Here is a 19,678-nt window from a genome sequence, read left to right as displayed (position 1 = left end):
TAATTTACAACACTCTGTGACTTTTATACTTTAGCAGTTCTCCTAGGTTGGTGTTTTATAATGCTATAGGCTTGACTTAGGCCAATCTGAAATGTAACATTCATTTACTATCAATATCTCTTGTTCACTAGAATCATAGTTACAATAAAGACTTTCATTTTAAACAATCAGTATTGTGCTCCCCTTTCATGCTGGCTGCTTTTTGGTAAGAGTTTCTTTTTTCTCTTACCAACGATCTGCTGATTTCACCTTTAAAGCTAGGTATTTGGCAGTGCTGCTTTTTGGTTTTGAATGGGATTACTTAAGAGTGACCCAAAAGAACTTTTAAACTGATGGTGGACCCAGTGGGCAAGGGGGGTGGGGGCTGTCTTGAAAATCCCAATTCCCTATGGAAGCGATCGAAAAGTCATTGGGCGTATTCATTTTCCTGTCAAGCAATTCAATTTTCTAAACATGCCAGAATTTTAACTTTCATTTTTTGACTTCATTGTTTTATTTTGCTTATTGTTTTAAAAGTTGATTAATGCTGAACTCTAATTGCTTTTTCTCTCTTTTTCTTTTGTTATTCTGGATAACCTCTGCCCCTTCCATATGGAAAGTATGGTAACTTTCGGGGGATGGTAGTGAGGAGTTCTTAGACTCTCACCACTGGATTCTATATTTTTTGAATTTGTAAAACACTTAGAGTTTGTTTCCATTGAACTCTTCTTATAATCCTGGATTAAAATACAGAGGCATACATACTTTTCTTGTTTTTTGTTCCCTGGCTAAATTTCACAGATTAAGGTGGTTGAACAGTCTCTGAAACCTAAGGAAAGAGGGTGGGGAAATGTGCAGCTCCTAGCTGGATTCCTCTCTCGAAAGCTTGATCAATCTTTAATGATTCTTTTAAAAAATGTTAAAATCTGAAGTTTTATCTTTGGATGTGGATGAAGACACACAAAAGGGCTTGGCTCTTTGACCCAGGATGATTTCTTTATAACTTTTGGGATGATTTTGGATAGATAAGATACTGTGGTAAATTTTCTACTAGTGGATTGCAATAACAGCCTCTTAACGGAGAGTTTTGAAACTTTTTTTTTTTTGTTTCACTAAAATTGTTTTTCCTGTTAACTACTTAGTCGTCAATATAACATATAGAAAACAGGTCAACAAAAGTACAAATAGATTTAGAAGTTTAAATTTTTTTGGAGGGCTTGTTTTGCAAGGAGTGGTACTATGTCATAGTAATATATTAATCAGTTTTCAACTAGAGGAGGTAATATGTATATAATGACTTTTTGATGCACTTTTTTAATGCTTTGATTGTCATGTGTTCTGTGGGTTTTTTTTTCTTTTTGAGTTTTGCATTTTTTATTTTAACTTTGTTTGGAATAAAATAAAAGCATGTAAAAAATCAATATCTTTGGATTTTTTCTTAAGGAAAGAGGCCATGGTCCAATGTATTCATATATTATGCAGATGAACATAATCCAGGTTTTCCTTATAACAGCAGTTGTTCTGCCCTATTGTTTTAATATCCACACATAAACACACACACACACATATGCATACACTACTGTATGAGTTAGGCAATTTAGTTTCAAGTTGTGTGAGTCTGGGACTCAGAGGTGCTCATAGAATCCAATGATTTTCATAAAAGAAGGTGAACATATCTGTCCCAAATTAATGTTATAGGATCCAATCTGGTTTGGTCACTGCGGCCAGAGGTTTTGTCTTCTGAACTTCCAAATTTATGCTGGAGCCCATCTTCAGTAACTTCTCTCTGGCCTCATCTAGGCTAGGAAGAAGATCCCTGAAGATGGGCTCCAGCACGAGTCTGGAAGTTCAGAAGACAAACTTTCTGGACAAGGCGACTGGCCCAGATTGGATCCTCCAATGATTTTGTTTAACAATGGATGCTGTGACAGTGTGATGTAAGCTTCTCCCTGTTTATACATGCTTGCTTATATTGTATAAATAAAAAGGACACTGATTTTGTCATTTTCCCTTCCTGTATGACTTGTTAGGGCTCCAGGTAAATAGAAATCTTTTCAGTTCTCCATGTGGAGAGAAGACGAGTGAAGCTGGAATAATTATACAACAATGGGCAACAATATGTAAAGAGAATTCAGAATTGGACCAAGTGGATTCCTATTACTGGTTTAAATCAGCCTGAATCAATGCAACAGTTGGAATTACCCTCTTCTACTTTTGATACATAAGCACCTTATTCCCAAAACAATGAGAACAGATTGTAAAATAATGTTATTTACCTGAAAAGATACTAGCATCTCTGTCTAAAAGCAGAAGATGCTTATCATTTACAGCAAGTTCTTTCAGTGCATACAAAAATCTTTCCTCATTTAATCTCAAACTTCCTTTGAATGTTATAGATGAATAATTTATTTCCTTTATTTTTATCACTTTTCATAAATGTGTTTTTATCTTATTTTAATTTATTGGTATATCCTTGTAATTTAATATTTTTATAGTAAGCCACTCTGAAATGTGATATCATAGAATAGGGTATAGAAATTTATTACATAAATAAAAATACATGTTAAAAAAACAGTAATGCTAGGGTAAATACAAATATAATCATGTTCCCAGTGATTACAATAAAGAAATGACTTATGTTTCTCAAACTGGTTGCATGTTATATTGTCAGCTCTTAAAAACTATTTATGAGATAAGAACTCTACCTCAAAGGAATAGGACAACAGCCATATTCTAAGCAGAAAACTACAGATTTTATCTCAAGCATCGAATCTTTTAATAAGATGTTCAAGCTTCTGTAGTTGATCCTTTGGCTTTTAGGAAATGTAAACCTTAACCAATACAGAAAGCTAACAGGATTGAAAAAATTGACATTTAAGATTATGTAGACTTAACCCAAATTTCAAAGCATGCCTGATCTTTAATTGTGGATTCAGTTGAAGTAGTGGCATCTGCAGGGGTGCCAAAAACTCAAGAAGGCAAGCATGGTGTCACAATCAAAGCCTTGTATATGCACTGTGTCATTTGCACATACATAACAAAAAAGGCAGGGCTTCAGTTGGGGTACTGCACTTCCATATTGCAGATTATGAACCCCTCTTAATCCCCATGAATTGAGATAATGCAAGAAAAAGTTTGTATCTCTGCCCCAAAATATCTCAAGATACCCATGTGTATCCAATAGGTGCTATCATGAATTTCCTTTTCAAGACCAACATATAAAACCTACCTTTCGTTTTCTTCTGGATTTAGGAATCACTCTTTCTGCTGGCAGGTCAGCAGCAATGTTATATTGCATTTGAATGGCTTCTTTAACTCCTGTGTTCATGATCAGTGGCTCCTCAGGTAATTGCCGTGGGATTCTGGAGAGCAGAGTCAAATCAATTTTGACCCAAAGTGCTTTGACATCATCAGTATCTTTTAGAGGAGACAAAAGCTCATTCCTGCCAAAAGGAACCAGTGTGTAGAACTGTTCTTCCAGCTCTTTTGCTATATCATTGCTAGTTCTGGTGTTGATGGAACCAAAGGCACCACAATTATTGGGTTTTTTGTGACCATTATTATTGCTTGAATTCTTTTGTTTCTGGTCACTTCCAGCTGATGCTGAGGCTATGGTCTGTAGTTTGTGTGAAGGACACTCCTCTTGTTCGGACTGGGACTCTGTGTCAGATGAAGTTGAAGATGAAGATTCTGTCTCAATAAATTCCTTGGACTTCGGTGCTGTTTTCCCTGAGCCTCTTGTGCGTCTCTTTTCCACAGCAGTCACAGACTGTGGTTCTTGTTGTTGTTCAATGTTGCTGCTGCAAGGCCTAGTCTTGGGCTGATTACAAATGTTATTATTCGCCAAATGAATTTGGTTCAAATCAAGATTGTCAGCTGCATGGTTGTTTAAGTTATCACCAACCAGGCTACTCTCTGTCCTCCTTGGCTGTTTTTTAGACACTGATTTTGAGGCAGCAGAAGGAAGTGTTTTTTGCTTTCCTCCCTTGTGTCCTGGGGGTAAGTTAGCTGTCCTAGATCTCAGTTCTTCTTTACTAAGATTCTTAATATCTTTTTCCTGGAAACTGGCTTGTCCAACAGGAGGTACATTTTTATTGTCTTGCCTTTCTTCTTTTAGTTTGCTGTAATACTGAAAGACCTCCAATCCATTTTGGTTCAAAGCAGAAGCTTTATGAGGATTAACCTTATTTAACCATTTATCCAATTGCCACTTGTTTGGAGACGGCTGTTCGGGCTAGAAAATAAAGATTAATACACAACATGTTACACTTTTCTTTCTTGCCTTCAAATCAGTGTTTATTCTGAGTGAATGTCTGTACAAGTCCCTGTAGTTTTCTTGGCAATATTTCAGAAGTGCTTTGTCATTGCCTTCTTTCTAGAGCCCATTGGCACCCAGCTGGCTTTGTGCCTAAGACAGGACTAGAACTCACAGTCTCCCAAGTTCTAGCTTCATGCCTTAACCACTACCCCAAACCGGATCTCAATATATTATAAAACTTTACTCATAGAAGTTTTAGGGAGCCCCTTATACTGTTACGAACTGCAGATTCGGTATACGGCCAGCATATAAAACTTTGCCATTTTGAAATTTTGATTACTATCAGATGAAAAAAAACAATTAAACTGCCCAAGAATATGAACTATTAGGTTTTCTATATAGCTCAGGGGTGTCCAAACTTGGGAACTTTAAGACTTGTGGACTTCAACTCCCAGAATTCCCCAGCCAGCCTGGCTGGCTGGGGAATTCTGGGAGTTGAAGTCCACAAGTCTTAAAGTTCCCAAGTTTGGACACCCCTGATATAGCTGTACTTACATATTATCTCTCTGTCAATCAGTAGCTTCAGTTCTGCAAGGATTAGATACAGGTAGTCCTCAACTTAATAACTACAATTGAGCCCAGAATTCATGTTGCTACGTGAGACATTTGTTCAGTGGGTTTTGCCTCATTTTGCGACTTATCTCGCCACAGTTGTTAAGTGAATCACTGCAGTGGTTAAATTAGTAATACGGTTGTTAAGTGAAACTAGCTTCCCCATTGACTTTGCTTGTCAGGAGGTCGAAAAAGGGGATCACCTGACACCCTCCCACCTCCGGATGCTGCAAACATAAATATGACTCTGAACTGCTTTGGTCTGTTTTATTTGAGCTGCTTATTGTTACTCTACTTTTTATTTATTTCTGTAACCTAACGTTAAACCAGAAGGCAGCTGTAAAAGCCATAATAAGATGTTTAAAACCTTCAAGTGTGTTATAAAAATGCATTGTGTGTCCAGAATCTATTTCTAGCACGCTCCATTTCAATGCTTTCAATCTGTTGCTATTTTGTGGCCATATTGCAGCTGCACGACAGATCACCCTGTTTATTTTTTTAATGTTTAATTTTTTTGAGCTTCGGGAACTATGGAAATCAGGCTTCCCATAGGCAGTGTCAGAGTCTGCAGTTACACTGCCTTTGTCTAGATCTAGAACAAGGGTGACAAACTCAATTTCATTGAGGGACACATCAAGGTTGTGTTTGAGGGAGGGGTTGAGTGGGTGTGGCATGGTCAGGGTGGGCATAGCCAGCTTGACATCTTGCAGTCGGCGCACCGCGCAACTCTCCCGGGCTCCATTTTCACTGGCAGAGAGGCCGTCGCAGCCAAAGACAGAGCCTGGGAGGGCTGCTCACCGGCTGCAAGACGTCAAGCTGGCCATGCCACACCCACTCAACCCGCCCCTCCTCAAACATAATCTTGATGTGGCCCTCAATGAAATCAAGTTTGACACCCCTGTTCTAAATCTAGACAGACACAGTGTAACTGCAGGCTCTGACATTGCCTATGGGAAGCCTCATTTCCATAGTTCCTGAAGCTTAAAAAAAATAAACAGGATGAGCTGTCGTGCAGCTGCAATATGGCAATAGATTAAAGCATTGAAATGGAGCGTGCTAGAAATGGATTCTGGATACACTTGCAATGCATTTTTATAACACACTTGAAGGTTTTAAACATCTTATTATGGCTTTTTCAGCTGCCTTCTGGTTTAAAGTAAGGTTGCAGAAATAAATAACAAGTAAAGTAATAATACGCAGCTCAAATAAAACAGACAAAAACAGTTCAGGTTGAACCAATAATGATTATGGGCCTATTTTTATTTTGACTAAATCTGGATTCTTATCTAAGAGTTTAAAATGTTTACTATATTATTAAAAATATTTTTGAACACCTTAAATTTCCTCCTCAGGAATATTTGTTTGAAGAGTGTTTTCTAAACAATACGGATGAATAAATAACATCCGCAGAGCAAAATACATAGCTACGCTGAAATGATTCCGATTTGTTGCTGAAATCTTCTATAGGTAGGAGAGGAATTATCCAATGATTTCCCAATGCTAATGAAAGGCATTATTCAGTGCTCTACCTCATCCTGTCTGTTGATTAAAGGAGAGAACTATAATTAGTTTTATTTGAGGCACTGATGCGTCCGTAAGTCTCTTTGCAATGCCTGAATCTTTTGGTGGCAGTAGCTTTATGTACCTGCTCACATCTGAGATTGTCTTACTGATGATCATTCAGCATGCAGTTAACTTTCAGTCAGCCACATTAATGATGCTTACCTGTTCAAAGTGCCTGACAGATTCGCATACATTTACATATGCATACCTCTGTGCGTGTGTGTGTGCGCGCGCGCGTATTTATGTAAATGTATGTGAAACTGTCAGGCACTTTGAGCAAGTAAGCATCACTAATGTGGCTGGCTGAAAGTAAACTGCATGCTGAATGATCATTAGCAACACAACACAACACAACACAATACATACATACATACATACATACATGCATACATACATACATATATACATACTGTATTTTTCGGAGTATAAGGCACACCGGAGTATAAGACGGACCTTAGTTTTTGGGGATGAAAATAGGGGGGAAAAATTCTGCCTACTAGGTATTCATCTGGCTAGTCTGGGTCAGCTTCAGCACATACGTTTTCTGGTTTTGAGCGTGCAAGCACATGCTTTTTATCCCCTGATTGGGGATAAAAAACAGCTTCTAAAGCACAGCTGACTGTTGGAGAGTGAAGCAATGAGAAAAGCAGGCAAAGCACAGAAGATGCTTCACTCATTAGCGCCTCATTAAGGCTGAAAAAAAGCTTCGAAAAAGTTACATTCGGAGTATAAGACGCACCCACATTTTCAGCCTCTTTTGGGGGGGGAGTGCATCTTATACTCTTATACCTTATAAATATGGTACATAGCACTTAGCAATAGCACTTAGACTTATATACTGCTTTACAGTGCTTCTAAGCCCTCTCTAAGTGGTTTACAGAGCCAGCATATTGACCCCAACAATCTGGGTCCTCATTTTACCGACCTCAGAAGGATGGAAGGCTGAGTCAACCTTGAACCTGGTGACATTTGAACTGCCAAATTGCAGTCAGCTGGCAATCAGCAGAAGTAGCCGGCAGTACTCCACTCTAACCACTGCCACTGTGGCACACAAACATACATACACACATACACACAATCTCTCTCTGTGTGTGTCTTCTCACCTATCTTACTTGGGCATCAATGTCAGAAATCTATCAATGTTTTAATGAACACAAAATGTTCTCATTTACACCAAGCTTTGCGCAATAGCTTTTTGGTTTTATAAAAAAAGCCTTATGAGGCCTGGAAAAACTAATTTCAATATGCTTTTTTCCCCCTTGCATAAAATGTCATCTTGTGCTGCATCTAACAGCATTTTCCTATTTAAAAAAAAAAAGTATTTCCACACAATACCATATTAAAGCTCCCTGGTCCCAGACATATTACTGATACAAAAGTTCCAGTGGTTTAGAAACTAAAATTTAACTTATTACCTCTGGGCTGGAACAATGTGATTGCTTGTTGCAGTCGCTTTCTGTGGAACTGCTCTCAGTCTCTGAATCAGATTCAGAACTGCTCTCCGATTCACTTGAACTGCTGCTTGAACCCTTGTTAGAGGCACCCAAAATTCTACAACTGGATTGCTGGTTAGGAGGGCTGCTGTTGAACCCAAATTCAGAGAGTGGGGAGAGAGAGAAAACAGTACAAAATTACAAATTAAATCATGTTTTTTTTTTTTTTTTAAATCCTTTTTTACTGACACACTCAAGTACGGACTTTGGGTTGGGAGAAAAAGCCTCAGATTTCATAGGAAAATAAGTGGGAAATATGGCATATTTACTGTATTTATGGAATGTTCAGAGGTTCCCTTCCATTTAGACAATCTTCCCTCCATCCCAAACTTCAAAATAAATAAACCCAGTGAAGCTGTTCAATATTCAAGGTACAGTATGCCAGTTGGAAAATTGAAAGAGAAAACTTGTAATAGGTGGGAATGGAAGGCTCTGCTTAAATAAAATGGTTGCCCGGATCTATGAACAGAAGCATTCCTAATGAAAAGATGGGCAAATACCCTGTAAAATATTGATGCAAGCCCCAGTTCCATGGTCCTTTTTGTATAACGGTTGCAACTATTTATTTAAAAATAAAAGAACTTGAAAGAAAACGTATAATTATTTACCACAACACAGAACATTGATTATTTTAACTTTATTATAGTATTGTTTTCTTTGAAGAGGGGTCAATTATTTTGAGTTCATAATATTTCATAATATTTCTTGTACAAATTGTTCAATGACAGATGTTGGCAAATTATGTCATGGACAGAATTAATACTAAAGAGAAGTAGCTGCGGCAGCTTTGCTTAAATTAAAACACTCACAAACTATGCAAATCCAGCAAAAGAAAAGTCTGATAGTTGGAGCAAACTCATGGTTTTGGTAGTAGCATCCTGCCATGTGCTGGGTGAAATTATAAAAAGCCCTGATACCGATTGGGTCGCATCTCATTCTCCAGATCCAGCAACTGATCAAAAGCAGGATACAAAAAACAATGAACTGAAGCTTAAATAAAACACCACTCTCTTGTCTTTCTGTCTGATGTATAGTTCCCAGGAGACCATGTAAAAATGCCTCCCCTTCAAAATACTAGGATCCAACTTTGAACTTCAGGAAAACTAACCTGGAATGTACAGTTGCTAGTTAAATGTCCAGATTGTAAAACAAATAAAAGGGCTGAAATATTTGGGCATGGTTTTTCATAGTTCCACTAAATGCTCATTAAATAATGTCATTCAAAATGTGTGTAAAATAGTGGAGGCTACAGTATATTGTTCTTCCCCTTAACAGCATATCCCAGCTGCATTTAAAGTTTTACTGGGCAAACATGCTATGTAATTGATGCTCAGCAAACATCCAAAAAGTACCTTATGGTACTTTTATCCCACTGAAAAGGGCCCAATCCTGTGAAAAAATAAATTCCCAGCAACAATAGAGTGCTAAGTAAAATATCAGCCTGTGACCGTTCTATCAGCATTTCCTAGAGTTGAAGCCCATACATCTTACAATTCACAAGGTTGAGAAAGACTGATCCAGAATATTGGAAAGTGTTAGTATAAGTGGAAACTTTATAATCAGGTTGATACATACAGGGAGTTGAAGAAACGTAGTGCAACATTAATCTAGGACAAATGCCCTCAATGATTGGTAAAATATTCTTGGGGTACTTATCACCAGATAGGATGCTATGGCTCTATTTCAAATGGCTCTAGGTTTGTTTTTTTAATGTGGTAATGTAGTATCATGTTTCCTTGAAAATAAGACCAAGCCTTATCTTTTCAATCTCAAAATAAGCACCAGGCCTTATTTTCAGGCGATGTCTTACCCACTTAGCTTAGGACCACTGCAGTCACGCCACTGCCTGATTTCTGTGGCTGCTTGTGGCCAGCTGCCATGGGGATCATTGTGCTGGTGTCGCCACTCGTGGCAGGACACTGTGAGGCTCATGGCGCTGGTGCCACCACTTGGGGCAGGCGGCTGCGTGGCATGTTGTGCTGTTGTAGAAGTGAGGAGCAGCACTGGCGCAATGCACCATGTGGTGTCTGGCTGCAGTATGAATTATATGTGAAGTTTTTTCCAATGTTCATCAGAATAACAGAGTTGAAAGGGACTTCAGAGGTCTTCTAGTTCAATTAAACCCTTATACGCGTGATGGTGAACCTATGGCACACGTGCCAGAGGTGGCACGCAGCGCCCTTTCTGATGGCACACGAGCTATTGCCCCAGTTCAGCTCCGCCATGCATGTGCACATGCCTCCCACCAGCCAGCTGGTATTTGGGCCTCTGCCGCGCATGTACGGGGGGCGGGATGTGTGCATGCACGTGCATTGCATTTTGGGGAGGTTGGGTGTGTGCGTGTGCATTCGCATGCACAAACATGCTTTGGCCACTCAGTCCAGAAAAGGTTAGCCACCACTGTCCTATACCATTTCAGACAAATGGATGTCCAATCTCTTCTTTAAAATCTCCAATGATCAAGCACCCACAACTCCTGGAGGCAAGCTGTTGCACTGACTAATTGTCCTTAACCCTAAATTTCTCCTTAGTTCTATGTTGGTTCTTTCCTTCATTAGTTTCCATCAATTGCTTCTTGTCCTACCTTCAGGTGCTTTGGAGGCTAGATTGACTTCTTTGCAGCAGCATCTTAGACATTGGAACACTGTTATCATGTCACCCCTAGACTTTCTTTTCACTAGGCTAAACATACCCAATTCCTGCAACTGTTTTTCATATGTTTCAGTCTTCAGTCCCCTAATCATCTTTGTTGTTCTTCTCTGCACTCTTTTTGGAGCCTCCACATCTTTTTTTATATGGTGGTGACCAAAACTGGATGTAATATTCCAGGTATGGTGTTAACAAGGCATTATAATGTGGTACTAACATTTCATGGGGACTTGATGCTATATCTTTGTTAACGTAGCCTAGGAATACCTTGGCTTTCTTGGTGGCTGCAGCAAATTGCTGGCTCATGTTTAAGTCATTGTCCACTAGGACTCCTAGAAGCCCTCTTGCAGTTGCTGCTATTGAGCCAAATATTACCTATTCTGTATCTGTAAATTTAGTTTTTCTTTCCCAAGTGTAAAACCTTATTTTTCTCAGTATTTAATTTCATTTTGTTAGATAGGATCCAGTGTACAAGTCAGTCAAGTTTCTTCTGGATCTTGAGCCTATTTTCTGGGCTATTCACCTCAAACCACAAGATGGGCAGCAACTTGGTCATTATTACTATTTTTGCTTTATTTTTTATTCGGTCCTCTTTGACAGATTATTATGGGCTCTATCCAATCTAGAGATTTATTCTGTCAATTTTGTATCAATGTTCCCCTTGTTTTTATTTCCACATGAATTTGTTATACCTGGAATTTAAAAATATTCAGTGTACATTGCTGGAACTTACAATAATATCTACAATCCTATGTTTTGTAATGGACAAAGTGACTATTTTCTATCAAATCTTTAATAATAGGATTTATGACGTAAAGTAAAGCAGATTACTGTCCTAAAAATATGTTTTTGGTAAGACCAATGCTTCAGAGAGTCAGCTATAAATGTACGAGTAATCTCACCATGTGAGAAACAAATGTGCAAAGTCCCATTTTTCTTAACTGCAGAATTCTATATAAAAATACTTTCTTAGAAGAAAATAGTCAGAGTTCACTGTACATAAACAGCTATGTTGGGGTAGAGGTGTGTGAAAAGCGCCAAGGGAACAATGGAAAACTGGATGTTAAACTGCTTCGATCCTGCTTGGCTTTTTAAGCTCAGCCAAAGATAAATAAAAAAATGCTAGCTGGACAAGCAGAAGAGAAAATCCACATAAAATCTATATACTAAATTATCCATGTACAATCTACAGTTCTTATACTAAGTAAAGCTGCTTATTGTACCATTTGGAACCCTTATTAAGAGACAATGAACCTACAAACATTTACAGTATATATATTGGTTGTTTCTGAAACACATACCCACATACTCTCATTCTTTTAACCAGGAATCAGTAATCTATATAATCCCCATTATAGTGGGATTCCAGTTGTTTTAATCATTACTGCATTCTAGTACCAGTTGAAATATATACATAATTTTTAGAGAAAATCTATCTATATGATCACTAACCTGAAAGTACATAATCAATCAATTTAACTAAACTTATATTTTATCATTTCTCCAGATTCCAATGGCATTACCTGTACTGAAATAGAACTGAACGTTGCCAGCATACTTTTTTTTATTTAAATCACCCAATTACTTAAACAACCATTATGCATTTTATCTTGCTTCCTCCTAATGGATGTACAATTGTTATTTTTCCCCATCAAACTGCATTTCAATGTATTATTGCTTGTTTTATTTTTACACGTTTATATTTAACTATTACCTCCTGCCACCATTATTTTCAGGTTCATCTGAAGTATAAAATTTCTAGTAGCCTTTCCTCTTGACAAACAAAGGCTGTTATTAGGTAGTGGTTGACCCCACTTCATTCCCTGAACTCAAGGATCCAATCCTGTTAATAGATTATCTAAATAACAGGTTCTCCAATTGGCTTTGTATCTATGCCTCACTGTACTTTCTTACAGTATGGTAGTGGTAAATCTGTATTTTTTTTCGTTTTATCTGCCAGAGATAAGATCAATCTCCACTCAAGAGGATTTTATAAACTTAGGCCTAGAATTCCCGTAAAATAAAATGCAAAAGAGCCAACACAGTTCTAGGCTGCATAACAGAAGGATAGAATCAAGATCACGTGAAGTGTTAATACCACTTTATAATGCCTTGGTAAGGCCACACTTGGAATACTGCATTCAGTTTTGGTCGCCACGATGTAAAAAAGATGTGGAGACTCTAGAAAGAGTGCAGAGAAGAGCAACAAGGGTGATTAGGGGACTGGAGACTAAAGCACATGAAGAACGGTTGCAGGAACTGGGTATGTCTAGTTTAATGAAAAGAAGTTCTAGGGGAGACATGATAGCAGTGTTTCAATATCTCAGGGGTTGCCACAAAGAAGAGGGAGTCAAACTATTCTCCAAGGCACCTGAGGGTAGAACAAGAAGCAATAGGTGGAAACTAATCAAGGAGAGAAGCAACTTAGAACTGAGGAGAAATTTCCTGACAATTAGAACAATTAATCATTGGAACAGCTTGCCTCCAGAAGTTGTGAATGCCCCAATACTGGAAGTCTTTAAGAAGATGTTGGATAGCCATTTGTCTAGAATGGTACAGGGTTTCCTGCCTAGGCAAGGTCCCTTCCAACTCTGGTGTTGCGTTGCGCTGCGTTGCACTGCATTGCATTGTATCTGTAATTCTGTTCTTAAATTTATCCAGCAGCCAGCATTTTCTCAAGGCAGTAGATATACCAGTAGTAGCATCCTTTTTTTTCTTCACAGAAAATGCCAAACCAAAAATGATTTGTCCCCTTATGGTAGATAAGTGTGATTCTAGCAGCAGTGCAACTTAATTTAAGAACAACTGCCTTAATTTCCAGTTGCTTGGGCTGAAAATCAAATTGCTATTTTGCTTGGAAGCAACCCGAACAATATTACCTGTCAGGTTCCTTTCAGATGAATGCTCTTGAATTTTAATAGCTAGAGGTTAAAAGAGGCTGAAGCCATGGTTTCAGTAGAAAACTTTTCAATCACATTGTATTGTGAAAAGCTACCCATGTCAATATTGTCATTAAAGGTAAAGAAATTCTCAGCTTTATGGAATCTTGCAGTCCTATTCTAAACCTTGACAGTTAAATAGTACTTTTTCTTGTCCATTTTGCTGAGCATCTTTTGAACTTGCAAAAATTTAAAGCAATCCTATTTTGTACCTCATTGATTGATACAATTCTATGGAAATTATGAAAATTATGAATACTGTTTTTTATACTAATTCATTAACTATGAATTTATGTAATATATACAATCATGTATATATATGAAATGTCCCCGGTGAGCCGGCATATAAAAATGTAAAAAATAAAACACGAGGGATTTTCCAATGTGTAATGGAAATACTAGAAGTTAAAGATCAGTGTATGGCAGTCATCGGAGTAGCTACTAAGCAGAAGAAATGGGAAAAAGGATTCTGCACCTATGTTGCAGTGGTGGGTTCCAGATCCCGGTGCCACTGGTATGGTGCAACGGGGTCGGGCGTCCTCCGCATGAACGTGTGCGCGCATGCATACTTACCACCCACGATGCTCCACGACACCTCCACGATGCTCCAGCTGCTCAGCGGAGCGTTGCGTAGGCGCCGTACACTCTGTGTGTGTGTGCAGAAGCCCCAAACAGCTGAAATACAGGTAAGGAGCACGGGTGGGTAAGTGGGCCCTCCGGAGCACCGTACCGGAACGGTACCTGGTGCTCCCAGTAGGCACTGGTATGGCCATACCGGGGCATACCGGTCATATCCCACCACTGCTATGTTGTCACCCAAGAAAAGTCACAGGAACCAAGAAAGAACATTTTAAGGATATATCAAGATTCTATGAGAAGTTCTCCATTTTTGCTGAAAAAGAAGCCCTATCTGCTAAAAATAAGCTAATCTCCCTGGCCACAGCTGTATCTTGACTTTGCTTTGTTGCTGGGATGTTCAAGTCGGAGTTATGCTGACTGGATGTTATGGGCCATCCAGGAGTGCATACCGAAGGAAAATCAGCTGTCCTTTGTACAACCAGGTGTGTGCTATAGATTGTGTGGTATTCAAAGGCAATATTATCTAAAACAATAAACAGCATCCCTAAACAAAGTGCTGAAAATGGGGGGGGGGGGGGAACCCAAAACATAACAGTAACTCTCCCTTAATAATGAAATAAGAATGAATATTTTCCAGATCTGGATTAGTCAAGGAAACTAACTCCCAGCTACAAACCATGACACTGTAAATATTACAGAAATGTTACAGAAAAAGAACTCATGCAAGTAGCCTGCTGCCAAAAGTGTAAAAAAAAGTTATTATTAATTACTGCATTACCAAAACAAATAGCTCTCTCCAAAGACCGAGTGCCTGGGTATGTGAGATGAAAGAGTGTTAAAAAGCTAGAGTTGCATTAACTTCAGGAAGAAATGATTAGTCAGCAGGCTGACAGCTGTGCTAGGAGACGGATGCCAGATTCCAGGGTATGCCTGTACTTGCTGCCAAGTGTTTGCTTGTCACACCAGATAAATGGAATATCAGCAGTGTTTTATTTGACCTACTCGCAAGAAAAATAAAGTAACCCCCAGGTTCTCTGTGTGTTTGCCACTGACCTTGCATCAGCCGCGTTTGAGCAGTTAAGATTCCCTGGTCCTATGAGTTAACCCCTTAGAGAATTAGCTTTGAATTCTTTTGCTTCCAAGTCTCCTTCAAATTGGATGCTCAAATATAATAAGAGACAGCTGGTTGGTGCTGTAAGTTTGATCTTAAGGGTTCTTTAATTTTTAAATGGTCAAACTACAGTACTTATTTCTTCCTAAAGGCGCAATCAGTATTGCGATCATGAGTCTTTGAATCTTTTTTTAAATTGTTGGTATATTTAAACCCTTTCTTTTTGCCCAGTAATAAAAACCCACCTACAGCTTCTGTTTCCCCCTGCCAGGAAACTCTGACACAGGTAAAAAGGTTTCTAGTTTGTTCCTGCGTGCCATGAAGTTTAGTGAGGGAGTGGAGCGTAATAGCAACTTTATATGATGGCAGTAGAACTTAAGATTTCTTAGTCCCCAAATTTCAAGCTTTCAGAGGAAACACCAACCCTTTGAACTGGGCTTAGAAACAAATTGCAGTTAATAAACCGGGAAGAACATTAATCTTAACTAAGGATCTGTATATGTCACAAAGGATGAAAAAAAGATTAAATTTACAGCTAGATTTTACAAAACAGAGGGAACCATTTTTGTTGTTGCTATTAAGGCTTTATTCTAATACTACTGAAGTGCCTAATAAGGCCCAGTTTGCTTGTCTGAAAATTTTAATACAGGTGTGACCACAATAGAGCCCAAAATGCCTGTTGTTGAGTAAGACCGTTGCTAAGTGAATTGTATCCCATTTGCACTTTTTTGCCACAGTTGTTAAGTAAATCACTGAAGTTGTATAAGTGAATCATTCAGTCCTTAAACGAATCTGATTTTTCCCAATGACTTTGTTTCATCTGGGAAGTTACAAAGGGTTATCCCATGACCCAGGACAGTGCAATTGTCATAAATATATGCCAATTGCCAAGGGTCCGAATTTTAATCAGATGATCCTGGTGCATTGATCATAAGTGTGAAAAACATTCATTAGTCACTTTTTTCAGTGTTATTGTAATTTCAAACAGTTACTAAATGAATGGCTGTAGGTTAAGGGCTACTATTACCATCTAAGGACATAATCTGCTAGTGACAAACATCAAATAGCCACATAGCTTTCTGTTTTGTTTTGTTAAGCTAATAGATTTAGATAATATGAGTGCTTATCACCGTTTCATAAATTGCATTTGCTGAAATTATCCCTTACATATTTGAGATGAAGCAGTCACTGTTTTATTCTGTATATTTATTATTATTAAGATTGAGCATGGAAAAAGCATGCCAAGGTTTCAATTGTGTTTTAGATCCAAAAGAGAAAAAATGTTGCATTCATCCCATTTTTATTAAAGAACTTGTTTGCTATGCAATTAATAGACTGCAAGGAACTTGTGATATAGGATTAATTGGTTTCTTTGAAATTAACTCCGGATATTAGTTTTTAAGAATCCGATATAATTACTTGACTTGGAAAACCTGGATTTACAGTACATACATTAGTGGTGGGTTCCTACAGGTTCGGCCGAACCGGTACTGATTTGGTGGCCTGGGTTGTTGGAACCGGCAGCAACCCAGGCCTGCCACGCCCCCGAACCAGTTCTGTGGGCCATGCCAGCAGTGCCGCCATCTTGTTTTTCAGTTCTGTGCATGCACAGAAAAATTTTAATCGCATTGCGCATGTGCTCGAAGCGCGTGCGGGGTGCACACACAAGTGAACCAGCAGTAGTGCCTGCCGGAACCCACCCCTAGCATACATTCTTTGTGAGGCACAAACCTTGTGGTGTCAAATGGGGTCAAAAATATTACCCAATCAATCTTTGTCTCTAGGGAAACTAAAGACAGATGTTTAATTCATCTGAATTTATTTGCAGTCTCTTGAAGTCTCTTCTAAAAATGGCATTTTCTGAGTAAGCATAGTTTATTTTGGGGCCATATGCAAACACAATCACAGTATGACTTTTTCTTTTTTTTTAAGACTGAGCTCTATGTGATATTTCATTTGTATCTTGCACAACACATAGTACCAAAAGAAATCTCCCCAAAATTCACACAAAGCTAACACATTGTGATCTTGCTGATAAAGCTTTAAATGATTTGCTTTGACTATTGAAATGTTCTAATACATAGTGATTAATGTAGTGATAAGTCAGAATCAAAGCTACCAAAAATATGAATGTGCAGGTTTTCTTTAAAAGAATAAATTATAGCCAAAGGGAATAATATAAAACATGTCATAAGATGTATTTGTCTTCCTATTACAAGATATTGTTAAGAATTACAATCCTTCTAGGGTTGGGATTCTACCAGTTCGGGCGAACCAGTAGCTCCGACGATCAGCTGGGAGCGAACCAATTCGCCCCGACAATCAGATGGGCCCACCCACCCGCACTATTTTGCTACCTTTATCTTCTCAGCTGATTCATGTGGCAGAGCAAATTGCCCCATGAATCAGTTGTGTTACTCCTGCAAAGAAACCCGGAAGTGAAGATTTCTTCAAACTGCGCATGTGCAAATTGCACGATCACCGAACCAGTTGTTAAACCGGGAGGATCACCAAACTGGTTGCTAAACCGAAAGGACCCACCACTGCCTTCCACTGAGGATCTGTATATTGCAGGAACCAGAAAGAGGGCTGAGAAAATATCTATAGACTGCTCACATCCTGGACATAAACTGTTTCAATTTCTCCATCCCAGGACGCCCCTATAAGACATTGCATGGCAAAACAACTAGACACAAAGGTAGTTCCCCTCCCCCCGTGCCATCACTCTGCTGAACACCGAATTCCCACAGCACTCTGTTAGTCCTAAAGATATCTTTTTCATATTCTCATCATTCTCATCTTCTCATTTCTCATTTTTTCTCATCTTTCCTACTACCTTCTCCTATTGGTATATTATGATTATCCCTTGTTGTTTGGATCTTATGATTAATTATTGTAACTATGCTTTATGATCTATGACTTATCACTTCTGTTATTTGTATGTACATTGAGAGCTTATGCATTCTATTGTGAAGGTAAAGATTGTAAGCTTGGGAGTTGGTAGTAAAGATTAACTAAAAGAAAATGAGGCTGATCTTGTCTAAATATTACCATTTCTTGTATTAGCGCAAAATGATATTTCTTAGATATGCTAGCTTATAACTTATTATGTTTGTCTCTCTCTCTCTCCTCTGCTATTTATTATATTTATGTCCTAGCTTTTCCCCTCAGGCATTTGGATCCAAATGAGGAAAGACCCAATTTGGTTCTTTTAATTATTGCAGTTGACTGTCATTTTATATATTGTGTACTTTCTTTAATGTTATACAGTATTTTTTGTTTGTTGGTGTTTGCTGCACAAAGTCACATTGTTTGAGTAGAGCAGTCCTTTAAATGGATCAAATAAATAAGTACTATCTTTTATTCAGCAGCACGAAGGGGAGTACATAGAGATCTCTTTTGCTGTATTTTGCCATAAGAATGACCTTTTGCCAAAGGCTGGACTACATGACAGTGATTGGTTAAAAATCATTCAATAAGTTTTTGTAGTGAAGAATATGCTAGATGGATCTCTCTACTCCCAATTTTAGTGGAAGTGGATCTACTAACTTCTATAATTCTGAACAAATATATGATATTCAGAATTCTTATAAATTCAATCATACAGCTAAGTGTTGACTGATTAGAGATAAACAAAGATAGTTTTATTCCTGCTTGTAACAATTATCAAGAGGCATTAGAAGCCCACAAACACAAAAAATAAACACTTGCTAATTATCCAGAATAATTTAAAATAATTCTTCACTACAGCAGCTATATCCCTAATGACAACAAGAAATTACTAAAGTATACAATTCTTCTGATTAATTGGTTTGAATTAATAGTATAATGAAATAGCATTGTAACAAGAGTGATTTTAAATGAATCACTCTTTAAATGATTTTCATAGAGCTTTACATGTTTTAGAGAAAAGCTGCATTTCAACCAGTTTTCATTAATGCTGGTGGCTGCCATGATTTTAATCTTTGATAACTATGAAATATTGTTGTGCATATAAAAGCATACCTTTCTTCTTTATCTTTATTTTTTTTATTTACTATGAAAACCATCACCAGAAGAAGTCATCTAACACAAGAACTGCCCTCATCACCAGATGGAGATAAGAGTACTTGGAGCTATTACAAAGGCTGGAAATAATTTGTACCTTATAGTTTTTCACTGCCCAAAGGCAATGCAATATTCAAGCGTCAAAAGCAAACAATAAAACAGAAATATTTTTCTTCATTAACAAACCAGATGGCTTCTTATGCATGAGTTAGGAACTCACAGCAACTGTTTAACGACATTTTCTCAGCTTGATTACAAGATATGCTGTGATGGGTTAAAACTTGGAATGAGAATTTCAGCAACTATTGCACATGCTACAATGTTCGTTATAAAAGGCATGCAGATCAATTCTGTCTCTTTCTCTCTCTCTTTCATACACACACTCAGTCACTAACATTCTCTTTCCTGCAACCTTTAACTGAGTGAAACAGCAACAATTTTCGAACCA

General features: G+C 38.0%; 1 protein-coding gene across 1 annotated transcript in view; it reads right to left on the bottom strand.

Moving 5' to 3' along the window:
* Positions 1–19,678, bottom strand: part of AFF3 (ALF transcription elongation factor 3) — a 192,892-nt gene that overhangs the window by 37,698 nt on the left and 135,516 nt on the right. Inside the window, exons 9-10 of the mRNA XM_081946775.1 lie at positions 7,828–7,993; positions 3,209–4,213 (exon numbers count right to left, since the gene is read on the bottom strand). Coding sequence (XP_081802901.1) covers positions 3,209–4,213; positions 7,828–7,993 — 1,171 coding nt within the window. The remainder of the gene's footprint in view (positions 1–3,208; positions 4,214–7,827; positions 7,994–19,678) is intronic.

Source organism: Natrix helvetica (genome assembly GCF_964273705.1).
Source record: "Natrix helvetica genome assembly, chromosome: 3".
Classification (NCBI taxonomy): domain Eukaryota; kingdom Metazoa; phylum Chordata; class Lepidosauria; order Squamata; family Natricidae; genus Natrix; species Natrix helvetica.
The sequence above is the reverse complement of the archived record's forward strand: the minus strand, read 5'-3'. Positions and strand labels throughout refer to the sequence as shown.